The sequence below is a fragment of the Trichosurus vulpecula genome, chromosome 4 (assembly GCF_011100635.1).
Source record: "Trichosurus vulpecula isolate mTriVul1 chromosome 4, mTriVul1.pri, whole genome shotgun sequence".
Classification (NCBI taxonomy): domain Eukaryota; kingdom Metazoa; phylum Chordata; class Mammalia; order Diprotodontia; family Phalangeridae; genus Trichosurus; species Trichosurus vulpecula.
Genome location: NC_050576.1, coordinates 162443956 through 162459346, shown reverse-complemented (window position 1 = coordinate 162459346; position 15391 = coordinate 162443956). Strand labels below are relative to the sequence as shown.

The following is a 15391-nucleotide window of genomic DNA, read 5'->3' as shown; positions in this document are numbered from 1 at the left end:
GATCCTCCCCCTTCCCCAACAGAACTCAATGAGGTCACAGAAGAGGCAGTTGGGGGTGAGAAGGGATTATCAAAGCATCTAGCATAGGCATCGTCATGGGAGGTAAACTGAGTCAAGCCAAGGAAGCTGGCTTGGAAGGGCAGAGGAAGAAACCACCCAATACCAGTAAGTCACATTCTCAGCAACAGTCTCTCCTTCCTTCTCTCCTGATCCTCTCCACTAATGTCCCCTCAGCCCCCACCCCTCTTCCCTTAGTGTTCTGTCAGCTGCTCTCTCTGGAGTGCTTATACATTCTCCCTACAACATCTCTAGCTGTACTGTGCCCAATTGGACAAACCCAACCAAAGAAAAGTCACTGGTTGGGCATGAAGCTGACAGCCCCATGAGAAAAATGGGGTGACATTTAGGCAACACATTCCTTCATAGCTGTGAATCGGTTCCTGAGCTGGGTACTGCCTGCTCCCTGTGCTCGGTTTGTATGGCGAAAGCCTGGAGAATTTCCTGTCACTGCGTTCCTACTGGGAGCTGGCACTGGAGGGCTCCTGGCTGTGGGTGAGTATGTCACAGAACCTTAGAATCCAAGAATTTGGGAGCTGGAAGTGACCTAAGTTCCTCTCTAGTCCAGTATATGGCATAAAAGATCTTCCACTATAATATACCCAATAAGGGGTCATCTACCTCAAAGCCTCTAACCTCAGTCGATTCTACTTTTCGCTCTAATTGTTAGGAAGTTTTTTCCTGACATCAAACTTAAACTGACCATTTTGCTGCCCTTTATTCCTATTTCTGCCCTCTGTCCTTCACATAACAGCCCTTCAAATATTTAGAGACAGCTAGAATCTCTGGGCCTTCTCTTCTACAGATGAAACATCCCAGTTTCTTCAGCCCATCCTCTTATGTCATGAACTAAAGGCCCTTGATCTTGGCTGTCCCTCTCTAGACACTCTCCAACTTCCCAATTTCCTTTTTAAAACATCCCTAGAGCCTCCTCCTCCTCCCAGTAGGGATTATTTATAAGCAGATGGCAGAGGAGGACTTGTTTCCTTTTAATGTTGACCCTCCGGTCCCCAGGTCTCGCCCATGTTTTGGTGACCCCCATAAACCTCTACGAAGAGCAGAAGATAATGTTGATGTACGGCATGGTGGGTGAGTGCAAAAAGGCAGGGTCTGGGAGGAGGTAAATCTGTGCTCAGCCATGAGTACCCTTCCTGAGTCAGAGCCCTGTCTAGTGTGTGGAGGGGGGATCCAGAGGTCCAGAGGCAGAAGGACAGAGGGGAGCTCCCGATGTGATAGGAGTGGCAGAACACCTCTGTCCAGAACACGGTGGGATACCAGGAGGACAGAATCATGGGAGGGCAGGTGATTGAGCTGGTAGTAGTAGTAGTATAGTAGTAGTAGAAACAGCATTTAAGGTTTGCAAAACACTTTACATATTATCTTATTTGACGCTCAAAACAATCTTGCTAGGTTATTGCTATTTAGTCATTTTCAGTCGTATCTGACCCTTCATGATGCCATTTGGGGTTTTCTTGGTAAAGATGAATGTTTTGCTATTTCCTTCTCCAGCTCATTTTACAGATTAGGAAACTGAGGCAAACAGTTAAGTGACTTGCCCAGGGTCACACAACTGGTAAATTTTTGTGACAAGATTTGAACTCAGATGTCTCTGTCTGAAGTCCAGTCCTCCTGTATACCACTGAGGCACCTCTGGGGCAGGGGTAGAGGTGAAAGAAAGTAATGCTGAGGGAAAGGTTCTTAGGGAATGGGAACAGAGAGTAGTTTTGTGAACAAAGGACCAGGCAGGGAAGAGAAGAGGAGTAGGTGTGCCCTGGGGAAGATAGATTATAGAAATGGGTGGATGAAGTCTAGATCCTCCTGCCTATGACAGAGAATTTGAATTGGAGCTCCAGATGGAGTAGAATCTGAGGAATATATGACTACAAGAAAAAGAAGTTTCCCAGCATTTGGGGTGGATTCCACATAGAGTAATTACCAGAGTATATGGATAAGAGGCTCGCATAGGATGGATTTGATTAGTACTGTCAGAGGGAGGGTCCATATCCATGAGTTTATAGACCCACTGATTATTCACCGAGCAACTCCTTTGTGCCCAGAACTGTGCTCAACATTATAGGAGTTATAGAAAACACCTCCCTACCTTCCAGGACCAGCCAGTCCACCCCAGGGAGACAAGAGAGGACTGAGGACCTACACGACTTCAGTTGTATGTCAGATAAAGGAGAGTCCTTAACGGGTTGAAGTAGCCAAGGCAGTCTACTGATGAGACCAGGTGCAGAATGACAAAGCCCAGGAGGCATCACGGTGGATACCACAGGCCCTATCTTGTACAGTAGACATCCGTCACCTCCCCCATCCCATTCTCTTGTTACTCTCTGGACAGGACTGGGAGCCCTGGGCTGGGGTACATCCCCCTATATTCGCTGTGCCAGTCTTCTGCTGATCCCCAAAATGCTGGGCAAAGAGGGAAGGCTGCTGATGCTTGGCTACGTGCTGGCTGCCATCTATGAGGGTGAGTGCCTTCCAGGCATTGGGATGGGACATGCTGTCAGGTAGAGGGCAGCCATGGGGAAAAACCAATAAGAAAGATGGAACGATAGTTAATAATCAGAGCTAGCATCCATTTAGCTTTCTAAAATTTGCAAAGACAAAAAATAAAATTACAATAAAGTTTGCAAAGCACTTTACAAATATTATCTCACTTTATCCTCACAACAACCTATGGGTGGGTACTGTTATTACTCCCATCTTACCAATAAAGAAACTGAGGCTAACAGGGTTAAGTGACCTACCCAGGGTGACTCAGCTAGTAGGTTTCTGAGGCAACATTTGATCATCCGGATTCTGAGTCGTGGGCTCTCCCCACTGCACCCCACGGATGTGTGATGAAGACATCAGGATCATAGGATCTTGGAGATTAGGTCTACAAGGCATGTTAAAGGTCTTCAAGTCCAAACCCCTCATTTTACAAGTGAGGAAGACACGAGTGTAAGTGATTTGCCCAGGGTCACACACCCGGCAGGATTTGAAGAAGCGCAAAGCGTATTGTGTCCTGTGGTAAAGCATCTCAGAGTGCTGAGGCAGGCATCAAGACCAAGGACTTCGCCACCTGAAATCAGAAGAATCCTAGCCTCTCCCTCTCTTCCTCTCTCTCCCTTTGCCTCTTTCCCCTTCCAGGGCCTGTGGCCAATCTGCGGCACAACTTGAATGAAGTGGTGTCGTCTTTGGGCTGTACGGTGGAGCTGCAGATCAACCATACCCGCATGGCCTGGAGAGTTTCCACTTCTCCTCTTCGGACTGTGTTCAAGGAACTTCTGGTCAGGGGACCATAGGGACACGACTGGGGGTGGGGGAAGGGTGAGATATAGGGTATTTATAGTCCTGAGGGGTTATAAAGTTAGGAGATGGGGGATCTAGAGAATTCAAGAGGGGGCTAAGGAATTGAGGGGTTATAGAGTTAGGCAGTGAGGTGGTGCAGTGGGTAGAGCATTGAGTCTGGAGTCGGGAAGATGTTACTAGCCTACTAGCTGTGTGAAAATGGAAGGGGATAATAACCTTAGAAGCCATCTATTCCAACCTCCTCCCTAAAGCATGAATGCCAATTACATAAGCAACTCATTTTTACCCTGTTTGCCTCGGTTTCCTCGTCTTTCAAATGAGCTGGAGAAGGAAATGGCAAACCACTCCAATATCTCCGCCAAAACACAAAACAAAACAAAAAACCCGAAAATAGGGACAAGAAGAGTCGCACACGACTGAAAATAACTCAAGAACAACAAAGAGTTGCTGTCCTAGGAATCTGGAAACCTCAGGAATTAGAGTTGGGACTTTAGAAATGGAGGGATTTCAGAATTGGAAGGAGATAGGGGAATAGCATAGAAAGGATATGAGGAGACAGAAGATGAAGTTGTCTTGTGATGGCAAAGCTAGAAGGAAAGAGTGATGGAATCCCATCACTGGAACTTGGTACTGGAACTCTATGGGAGCTTCAGGCCTAAATGGTGAGGCTGGGGGTCAGGAGGGAGACTAAGAGCTTAGGGATTCATAGAGGGCTGAGGGCTAGGGGGACAAGTAGCTGAGCCAGGCCCCGGGGGGCCTGGGGGAAGGAGATGACGGTTCTTTTGGTGGGAGTTAGAAGAAGGGGGTATTTTGGGCCAAGGGGAGCAGGGGTGGGGAGCTTAAGACTCCCAGGACGCCTTTCCTTTGGCCTCACCACCACTTCCCCCACTCCCAGAAAAGAAAAGAAGAGCTGAAATTTGATACCCGAAATATCTCAAACTCCTTTAAAGAACTGGATGCCCAGGTGAAGAGTACCGCTGGCTATGACCCAGGGGCATCTAGGGAACTAAAGGGCGAGGACCCTGACATCCTGATGGGACTTAGAGGCGTTAAGGCCTTCTCCACTCAGAAGCTCTATGAGCTCAAGACCAAGCTTCGTTGTCACTGTGAGTGGGGAGTCCAGAAGGGTAGCTGATTGAGGGCTCTGGCGCTGCTCTGAAAGGCCTTCAGAGCCTTGGGTGGTGCCCCGAGGGTTTGGGGGTTTTCAGTCCATCTTGGGGGAAGCTGTAGGCTTGAGGGAGGTGGGAACATGTCACACATATTGGTGGTGGTAGTTCTGGGGGGGGTGGCTCTGGGCTTGTGTAGAGGCCCAGATGATCTCTGGAATTTCTCTTCCCTCCTCCACCCCTTTCCACCCCTCCCTCCAGATATTGTGGATGCCGCCATTCGGAGCTGCCATCGGTGGTTTGACCATAAGCACACCCAATGCATGCGGACAATCAAAATCCCACTCTTCAACCACCTCCTCTGCCTCCCCATGATGTTCAAGTTCTTGTGCAGCATCACTAAGGGTTAGGACATGGGGAGGGGCCGAGGGGGGGGTTGGTGCAAAGGGGGAGGGGCCCCAGGGGCATGGGGTCAGAATGGTCAGAGCCAGGAGTGCATTTGTGTGGCTCCTGGAAATGCTATGTGTGTGCTGGTGGGGCCAGGTGGGGAGGGGGTTGTTGAGGGTGAAAAGGGAAGGAGGAAGGGACCTCATCTATTCCAACCTCCTACCTAAAGCATGAATGCCAGTTACATAATCCTCACCAACCAGTCATCCAGGCCCTTCTTATTCCTGACTAAAGGCTAGAAAGGAGGGCAATGGCTTGGAAAGGGAGCTAGGGGGCCAGAGAATGAGGAGCTCTGGCAAGGAAATGGGCAACAGCAGGGCCCCGGGGTGGAAAGTACCCCTCCTGACTTATCCTTCTCGTGCATTCCCTCCTCTCCTCGACAGTAATGGAGCCCTGGTGCCAAAATCGAATCCCGGTGGAAGGCAACTTTGGCCAGACCTATGATTCACTCAACCAGTCCATGCAAGGGCTGGAAGGGGAATTCTCTGCCCAGATAAAAATCAAGGTGCTTGTTGAAGAGTGAAAAGAGCTCACCCTGGTGATAGGTGTGAGGGATAGTAGAGGAGGAGGAGGGAGGCAGGGTGGGTGAAGTGGCCTGTTGGGAATGGAACCCGGGAACAGATAAGGCAAAAGCAGGAGTTAATAACTAGCCTTTATAAAATGGGGCGGCTAGGTGGCGCCATAGTGCACAGAGTGCTGGGCCTGGTGTCAAGAAGACTGAGCTCCCCGAGCTCAAATCTGGCCTCAGACACTTCCTAGCAGTGTGACCCTGGGCAAGTCACTTAACTCTGTTTGCCTCAGTTTCTTCATCTGTCAAATGAGCTAGAGAAGGAAATGGCAAATGACTCCAGTATCTTTGCCAAGAAAACACCAAATGGGGTCACCAAGTGTGGGATGTGACTGAAATTACTGAACAGTGACAAAAGTGCTTCTATAGTGCTTTAAGGTTTGCCAAGCACTTTACAAACAACTCGTTTAATCTTCACAAGAACCCTGGGAGGCGAGGTCTGTCATCATTCCCATCTTAAAGATGAGGAAACTGAGAGAGGTTTAGCGACTTGCTCAGGGTTACACAGCTAGCAAGTGTCCGGAGGTGGCTTTGAACCCAGGCCTTCCTGAGTCCAGACCCTTTGCTAGGCCCAGTCCAGACCTAGCTACCTCAAAGAATAGCATCCAAAGGAACTGAGGGACCAGGGGTTACCTCAGGCTGGACCAATTTATCTTTCTCTCCCATTTCTCTTTGAATCCCTCTTCCTGCCCTAGAAAGAGTTCCAGACAGCCCTGTTGGGCATCAACGTGAGCAAGGCCCAACTGAGGGAGGAAGTCAGGGATTACGTGGATTATCAGGTGGCCCAGCTGGATAGAGCCTTGGGGTTGCTTCGGATCCTGCTTTCCTGCTCGTTCCTGTTGGTTTTCCAGGCGTGAGACAATCATCCTCCTTAGCCTAATCATGACGCCCACCACCATCCCTCATTTGTGCAACATCTTCCCTCTCACCCCGGCCCTAACACATCCACAACCTCCTGGGAGCAGAGGGGCAGCCCTGGAAGCTCAGGAACAGCCAGGAGGCAGGATGGGCAGGGCGGGAGAAGAGGGAAGATGTGTGCGTTGGGAGACCTTGCAAAGCTGAATGGATTGTCTCAATGGCCCCCACCACCTCACAGGGAGTCACAGAACCATGGGATCTTGCAGCTGGCAGAGATCTCAGGGATCTTTAAATCTACTTCCCTTATTTTACATGTGAGAAATCAGAGGCCCACCCAGAGGAATCTATGACTTGCCATGGGTCCCACAGCTCCTGAGCAAGAGAGCAAGAAAGGAGAGCCCAGACCTTCTGAGTTCTGTCCTAGCTGCTCTCGTAGAATCATTTCATCACTGAAATCATCTAATGACCAACCTCCTCATTTTATTGAGGCTTGTAAAGGCTAAGTGACTTGCCCAAGGTCATGAATCTATTTAAGTAGGAAGGCCAAAACTCAAACCCTGGTCTTTTGACTCTCAAGTTCAATGCTTTTCCTTCTATGGCAAACTGCCTCTAATTGACTATATCTAAAGCCACTTTTATTCCTTGTTTTGGATGCTGGCCACTTTGCCATTAACTTTTAAAAAATATTCCTGGTCTATTTTTTCTTCTATTTCTTCTTTTGCCTTGATTTCGGTATCATCTGTAATGTCCAAAGCCTGCTTTCATTTCCTCCTGAATGATGATTGGTCAGCAATTTTCCCTCCATTTGGACCAAAGTCCTGGGCACCTCACCCAGGCACCACGCCCCCCTGGAGGCAAGCTGCTTCCTGGGAGTTTGCTTTGGGCCTCTCCCTCCACCTACCTCACTCCTTTTTTCAAAGACCTTTGGACTCTTACTCCCTCTTTGGATACAATCCTCCACCTTTAAATATTGGGGGGGGGGTTATTTAGGGGATGGGATGTTAGTTCTTAGGGATTAGCTCCCTAACAATAGGAATGGCTCCTGGGACAATACCTTGGCAGCCAGATTGTACCATGGGCCTCATCAGACCTCTCTGCCCTGCGGCCACCTAAACTTTGATTTTCCTTCCAATACTCCCTTCAGGGTATTGTCCTCCACAGGCCTCCAGAGCCTCTACTGAACTCCATCTCCTGGCGCTGGAAAATAGACCCTTTTATCAATCAATTAACAAGTCTTTAGAGAGTGTTGGTTGTGTCACCAGACAAGTACCTGGGAGACATATAGGTCCCACTCTCAAAGAACTTAGTGCATACTTAGGGAGACTAGACACAAATACAGGAAACAATCAGAATAACTGTAATACTGACTCTTAAGTGTTGTAATGTAGGAAAGAGAGATTGGGATGGACCAGAGGAATCAGGGAAGGCTTCTTGGAGATGGTGGGTCTTAAAGGTTGACTAGACTTTGGCTGAGCCAAGAGGAAGGGGAAGGCATTGCAGTATGAGCAAAATCAGAGATGGAAACGTATCTGAAATATATGTAGGACTAAAAAGTCAAACCCATCTTGGAAATAAGATTGGGCATGCAAGATGGGAACAGGTTTTGGAGAGTCTCAAAAGAGGCATATGTTGCAGTGTATAGAAGAGATTGGAGTGGGGAGGGACTGGAATTAGGGAGACCAGCTAGAAGGCTGTTATAAAAATGCAAGCTTGAGATGAAGAAGCCCCAAACCACTACGGTGGTAGCAGTAAGAGGGGCAAAGAAGGGATGAATCCAAAGATTTCTTTTGTAAAAAGTGAATGTTTTATTGCTATTCCTTTTATATATTGCATGTCCTTTATATGTCCTTTCCCAATAATAGCATGGTATCTTCTCCATTCACTCCCAATAGAACCTTCTTTGCAACAGCAAAGGAGAGCCAAGCAAAAGAGATTAGTATATTGGTCCTGTCTGCCTCATGTCATACCCATAGACCACCACTTCTCCACTGAGGGTCTTCTGAAGGCATGATTGGTCACTGCATTGATCAAAAGCTTTTAATGTTCTTCATTATTACATCATTAGTGTAAATCGTTCTCCTGATTCTGCTTTATCAGTTCATACCAATCTTTTCAAGCCTCCTAGAATTCCCAAAAATGTTTCCGAGGAAGAAGTGATAAGACTAGATAACATGATGGATTGGACGCAGGGGTGAAGGAGCAAGGTGTTAGAGTTGAGCCCAAGAATCCTAGCTGGGGTGACTGGGGAGAATGGCAGTACCTCTCGGGAGATGGGAAGGGGAGCCAGGGCATCGGTGATGAGTTCAGTCTTGTTGAATTTGTGGTGCAGGTGGGATGATCCATGGATATGTTTAGCTGGAATCTAGGAAGGCAAGACTGGGTCCTAGAGAAAGGTCAAGGCTAGGTGCATAGTTTTGGAAGCCAAATGTCTAAAAGAGATAGCTAAAGAGAGAGAGAGAGACAGAGAGAGAGAGAGAGAGAGAGAGAGTAAATGAGATCCCCCAAGGAGAATAACAGATCAGGAAGAAAAGGGTTTTACTTTGGAGAAAGTTAGGAAACAGCTGGGAAAAAGAATCAGGGAAGGAGATGAGTTGTTCTCCTTCAGGGCCTTCTCCTACGCGGACAACTATTGCCAAGACATCCGTTTCGACAACATCTACATCAGTACCTACTTCCACCAGATTGACGATAGAAGGAAGAAGCTGGTGAGTAAGCATTGCCTGATAGTCAGCTGTCAGGCCTGGACATGATCCTGGACCCTAGAAATCCCCAGAAATCTTTCTGTGTTCTCTGGGATGGTTTCTATGTGGGTGGGCAGGTGGATGGGGATGGGTTCAGAAGGCTAAAGCTATACACCTGGTGCTCTTGGCTGCTCCCCCACAGGGCAAACGAAGTCTCCTGCCTCTGAGAAAAGCTGAGAAGGCCACCGTCATTTTCCCCTGCAAGCCAACCATCCAGGCAACAGAGATGACCAATGTGGTGAGGAGGGCACTGACAGCCAGGCCTAGGCATTTCCAGCCTGGGCATAGGAGGGGGAATCTTGTCTTTAGCTGGTAGGTGCCATAGGCCCCTAGAAACCGCTTGGAGGTGTAAGAGGAATAGGGGAAACAAATTGAAGGTTCTGGCTGTCAGCTGCTGGACTCCATGGGTAAAATGAGGGTCAAAGCCTCAGGTTCCAATCCTGGTGCTCTCCCAGACCAGCCAAGCTTGCCTGGTGGTCTTCAAAGCCATCTAATCTTGTAGATTCGGGAATTGCTGGAATCCTTGCCGGTGCTGATGCTGTTGCTGATTCTGTGTGTGTTGGACTGGGCCTTCTACACCATCTTTGACACCATCAGCAGGCACTCCTTCCTACAGTACACCTTCAGCAGTAAGCCCTCTTCCCCTCTCCTGCTCCTTGGAACTCTAGCCTGATAGCCCTATTATCCCCCTTCTGGCTCCTCACTCTTTTGACCAAGATGCTCACACTCCTAGGAAACCCAGGAACCTTCTCCTGTACCCCCACCCCTCTCCACCTCCCAATGATAAGAGGCATAGCTCCCAGCAGCACAGATAGCTTTGCTCTCCACACAGAGCCTCTCCTGACACTGATCTTTTCCCTGTCTGCCCTAACCCCACTCCCAGGCAGTCACCATCTGGAAGTGAAGGTAGGGGGAGATTCCATGCTTGCCAAACTCCTAAGAAAGACGATTGGGGCCCTGAATACATCCTCTGAGCTTCTGATAGAGTCAAGCAACACAGGTGAGTCGGTGTGGGAGAGCTCAGCCCAGGGTTAGCCAGGCTGGAGAGTATTGTGATGGGTGAACTCTGAAATAACTGAGGAAACAAAGGTTTGAGCTTCTGAGTAGATCAATTTATTAACCAACGCATATACCAATTGCATAACAGATCAGGCCCAGGCCTCCTCAGCTTTGGCACTGGACCACCAATGCAAGGGGAGACACAATTTTATTTAATCAAATAAGGCCAATTAATTAAATGAAAATGGTTAATCAGGATACAAAACTACATAATTTGATTTCTAACTGAAGGAAAAATTAGGGGCTTTCTAAGTTGGGAGGGGGAGAGCAAACAAGTGCAATTTTCTGAAATCAGAAAAAAAAAAAAAAGGTGTTCCCCTCCCTCCAAGCATCTGTATTCCATCAAAGGAAGTTAGAAACAATAGCTGATGGGCCAGTACAGGACCATTTTTCAGGTAAGAGGCATGGGTTGCTTGAGACATATAATTGTGGCATATAACTCCTTGCCTCAATCTTTGGATCTGACTGAGTTTCTGGTCAGCCTAACCTAGGTCCTTACCTAAGGATTTCTTAGCAACCAGTAGAGGTGTCCAGCTTTCTAGTCACGCAGGGCTAGGTTCAAACAATGCAATAAAGTTTTCTCACAATTCCCGTAATAGAATAAAGTTTTCTCACCAGACAGATATTGGACCAGACCCGTGGTCGAATAGAAAGAGAACTGAGTTAGCTCCAGAAATGAGTCACAAGGTGGAGTCAGGATGATTCTCTAGATTCCCATAATCCCTCAGTATACTGAGCTGGGAAAGCAAAGATAGAACGGTTTACAAGCAAAGAGAGAGGATATCAAAATGACTAGTTCTAAGAACTGGGACCAACTGGGAAAGTAAGGGACCAAGGTCCCCCTCTCCTTCCTCAGAGCATGGTGAAGTGGGAAGAGTACTACAGAAGCTGATTGGGAATCCTCGTTCTGTCACTTACAGGCTGTGTGGTCTTGGGAAAGTCACTTATCCCTGAGGCTCCATTTCCTCCCCTAAAAAGTGAAGGGATTGGACTAGATGGTCTCTGAGGTCCCTTCCAGGCCTGGGCCTACAGTTCTGTTATTCTTCTGTGAAAGGGTATAAATACTGTTCCAGGCACGGTTCTGTTGGCAGGGCTAATTCTTCTAGATGAACGTTTATATCCTGGGATCTTGCTCCCACAGCTTGCTTGCCCAAGCCAATGGGCATGGACTCCCAAGACTATACGAAGGCCTTTTTACCTGCTGGCCTGCTGGTGCTACTCTGCCTGACACAGGCCTTCAGCTACCGGCTTCGAAGGGTCATTGCGGCCTTCTACTTCCCCAAGGTGACCAGGGCCCTTGGCTCCTAAGCCTTAGACCCTCACTTTCGTAGCCTGTCACAGAATAATGGGATCTCAGAATCAGGGAGGATTCCCCCTTCCTTGGAGGCCTCCAAATGCTTCTCTCCATCCCCAAGAAGACCCCCAGATGATGGGAAGCACTGCCTTCTCCAACCCCCCAATTTAGAGGCTGGGGATGATCTTGGCTCCCTGAACCTGTGAGGTGTGGGAGAGACCCAAGGCACTTTCATCTCCCACTCACAGAGAGAGAAGAAACGAGTACTGTTTTTCTACAATGAGCTTCTGAGAAAAAGGCTGGTCTTCACCAAACTTCGGCGGACGGTCATCATGCAGAGGGCTCAAAGGCAGGGGAGACCTGTGAGTCCAGAGCTTCCATTCTCCGTCTTCTCCCCTGGGTGGGGCTGGAAGGACCAGGGCTGTATAAGAGAGGATTCCTACCTTCAATGTTTCAGCAAGCATCAGAAAGTAGCCATAGGATTTAGAGCCTTAGAAATCACCTAGTCTAGTCTTGCACTTTACAGGAGAGGAAAGAGGAAATCATTTATCCAAGCTCATCCCATGAAGCAAGTATCAGAAACCATAATTGAATCCAGGCCTTCTGATTCCCAATACAGAGCTTGTTTTTTGTACATTAGCACTGAAGGCAGGATACAAAAGAAGTCTCCCTTCCTCCTCCTTCCCACACCCCTACTGTCCCTTCCCCTAGGAGCCTGCAGCTTAATTAAAGGGAACGAGAAAGCATGGGACACATGGCAGCTTGGCAGAAAAGACAGAGTACTGGACTTAGAATCAGTGAGACCTGAGTTCAAATCCTGCCTCAGACATCATACCTGTATCACCCTGAACAAATCACTTTAATCTCTCTCAGCCCTCAGTTTCCTCGTCTGTAAAATAAGAACGCCTACCTCAAAGGGTTGTTGTGAGGATCAAAGGAGATAATATACAGTAAATTATTTAGTCATCTTTAATCTCTATATGAAAGTTAGCTATTATTATGTCACAATTAAATTCAACTCAATAAGCATTTAAGTGCTGTGCCAGGCACTGAGGAAACCGTCCCTGCCCTCAAGGAGCTCATACTCTAAACTGGAAAACAGATAGGAAAATAATTAGGTACATACCTGATATAAACAGAGTGAAGGTAATCTCAGGGGCCACTAGATGGCGCCATAGTGCGCAGAGCACCAGGCCTGGAGTCAGGGAGATTCATCTTCCTAGAGTTCAAATCCAGCCTCAGACACTTACTAGCTGTGCGTGACCCTGAGCAAGTCACTTAACCTTGGTTGCCTCAGTTTCCCCATCTGTAAAATGAGCTGGAGAGGGAAATGGCAAACCACTCCAGTATCTTTGCTGAGAAAACCCTATGTGGGGTCACCAAGACTCAGACATGACTGAAATGACCCAACAACCATGACAACAAAATCTCAGAGGGTTGGGCACTAGACTCTAGTCTTAGAAGGTGAGATTTGAACTGGATCTTGAAGGAAGCCAGAAAAACTAAGAGAGGGAAGTAAGTAGGGAGAGCATTTCAGGCACGGAGGACAGGCAGTTCAAAGGCTTGAAGACTCAATATGGAGTGTGCCAAACAGAGGACTTTATATTTGATCCTGAAAGTAATAGGGAGCCTCTGGAGAAGTGGGGAGGAGAGAGGTGGTGATACGGTCGGACCTGCACTTCAGGAGATTCATTCTGGCAGCTAAATGGAGAGTGGATTGGTGGGGGGAAGAGATCTGAAGCAAGAACACCAGTGAGAAGGCTCTTGCAGCCGTCTAGGCAGAAGGTGTGGTGGAAGAAACACGCATACATACAGACATACATATGTGTGGATGTGTGTGTATATATGTTTATGTGCATCTATGTGTGGGTATATGTAGGTGTGCTGCATATGCACCTATTTATATACATATATGTGTACATATACATATATATACATATGTACATGCGCACGCACACAGACACACCCCGGAGGTGTTGTAAAGATAGAAAGGACAAGATTTGGCTATGTTATAGAATATGTGAGTCAGGTGAGAGTTAGGGGTCAGGAATGACCACAAGACTGTAAGCCCGGGTAATTAGGAGGATGTTGATGCCCTCAGCAGTGATCAGGAAGTTGGGAAAGGGGTGAAGTTTGGGAGGGGGAGATAATGGGTTCTCTTTGGGGCACGTTGAGTTTTTGAGCTGTCTGTGGGACATCCAATTCACACTGTTCAAAAAGGGGTTGATGACGTGGGCTAGGAGTGAGACCGGGGCTGGAGATGAAATAATAATAAATGTTGTCATTTATATAGCACTTTAAGGTTTACCAAGCACTGTGCATCTTATCCTGTATAATGTAGGTGTTTTACAGATGAGGAAACTGAGGCTGAGAGGTTCAGTCACTTGTCCAGGGGTCACGCCGCTCGTAGGTGTCTGAGGCAGATTTTGAATTCAGGTCTTCCTGACTCCAAGTCTAGCACTCTTTCTTACCCACTGCGCCACCTAACTGCCTACGAATCACTTGCAGAGGGGGAGCTGGTGAGAACACTGATTTGTTATAACGGAAAAAGAGAAGAGAACCTGGTGGTCCTGCAGGCCTTGAGGACACCCATGGTTAACTGAGTATGACATGGATGCAAGTCCAGCTAGGGAGACTGAGACGGGGCAGCCAGAGAGGTAGGAGGAGAACCAGGAGAGAACAGAGAACAAAAACCTAGAGAGGAGAGACCTGACGGGTGCCAAGCACCGTGCTTAGTGTGGACGTATGAAGAAAGGTAAAAAAATAAATAAGTCTCTCTAAAGGAGGGGAAGGAATGGGGAAAACAACACGAAAATGACCACAGATAAACAAGATGTATCCAGGATCGAGTATCAGATACTGCAGAGAGGTCAAGGAGGATTGAAGAGCCACTTTATTTGGCCATTAAAGAGATCACCTGCTCCTTTGCAGAGAGCTGGATAGATGAAACTTAACAGTAGTATTTACATGGGTTTTAAGGTTTAGAAAGTGATTTACAAATATTGTCCCATTCTGTCCTCGCAACAACCCTGAGAGTTAGGTGCTGCTGTTACTCCCATGTTACGGGTGAGGAAGCTGAGGCTGGCCGAGGTTAGGTAACTTTTTCAGGGTCATACAGAAAGTATTTGAGGCTGGATTTGAATAGCACTTTTGATGAGATGTGGGAGGTGAGAAGTGGAGGACGACACTGGATTGCAAGTGCCACTGTCTCCATTTCACAGATGAGGAAACAGGCTCAGAGACGGGAAGCCATTGGCTCACGGTCACACAGCTAGGAAATGTGGCAAGTGGCATTCAAACCCAGATCTCCGTCAGCCCTATCTACCGCTCCGCCCCTTTCCTATGAGCGCCAGTCACAGGAGAGCATTGAAGGGCCACTCTTTCTCTCCTTGACAGCGCCACCGTCTGGTGGACTTGTGTTACCGCCGCTGCCCCTTTCTGCGGCACTTCCTGCGCAGGCGCTGCGTGGTGTGCCAGGCTTCCGAGACGTCCGAGTCCTGGGTCTGCCAGAGCCCAGGCTGCGGGGCTGTGTACTGTGCTTCGTGCTGGATAGACATGGGGAAGAGGTGCCCAGCTTGTACTCCCCGAGACGAGCTCTCCTCCTCGGCTTACAGCAACAGCTCGGATGATGCCACCTACGCCGAGTGAAGGGGAGCCGGGCAGGAAGGGGCCAGTCGCCCTCGTGGGTCCTCCCCATTCCCCACGTGCCCCGCTCGGCCTGGCCCGGCCTGCCCTGCCCTGTCAGCTCTCCCAAACTCCGCTCAATAAAGCTGCCTTCTCGCAAAGTGGGTCTGGTCAAATCGAGGAGAACCGGGGGAGGGAGGGTCGGCTAGGCTCCCAAAGGCGCCGCTTAACCGGTCCCGACCCCTTGGGGCTGTTCTAGCTGACCCCGCCCGGGCTGGGCCGTGTTGGGGAGCCACAGCATGGACAGCGGGACGCTGGAAAGCCAAGTCACACGGAT

General features: G+C 48.5%; 1 protein-coding gene across 1 annotated transcript; it reads left to right on the top strand.

Moving 5' to 3' along the window:
• The first annotated feature begins 95 nt into the window (after window positions 1–95).
• DCST1 (DC-STAMP domain containing 1) lies at window positions 96–15078 on the top strand. Its single transcript, XM_036754217.1, has 17 exons — window positions 96–165; window positions 427–552; window positions 863–1000; window positions 1072–1146; window positions 2402–2530; window positions 3196–3335; window positions 4253–4463; window positions 4725–4868; window positions 5294–5415; window positions 6174–6331; window positions 8942–9041; window positions 9220–9315; window positions 9580–9706; window positions 9961–10077; window positions 11278–11420; window positions 11679–11792; window positions 14827–15078. Exons 1-17 carry the CDS (start codon window positions 96–98, stop codon window positions 15076–15078), a joined length of 2262 nt encoding a protein of 753 aa, XP_036610112.1.
• The last annotated feature ends 313 nt before the right edge of the window (window positions 15079–15391 follow it).

What these genes read in the sequence shown, in the direction of transcription:
- DCST1 (XM_036754217.1), top strand. Translation starts at nt 96, where the DNA reads ATGGGAGGTAAACTGAGTCAAGCCAAGGAAGCTGGCTTGGAAGGGCAG. An exon ending in AGAGCCTCCTCCTCCTCCCA is followed by an intron (nt 1,001 to 1,071) that starts GTAGGGATTATT and finishes TCCGGTCCCCAG; the next exon opens with GTCTCGCCCATGTTTTGGTG. An exon ending in ACGATAGAAGGAAGAAGCTG is followed by an intron (nt 9,042 to 9,219) that starts GTGAGTAAGCAT and finishes GCTCCCCCACAG; the next exon opens with GGCAAACGAAGTCTCCTGCC.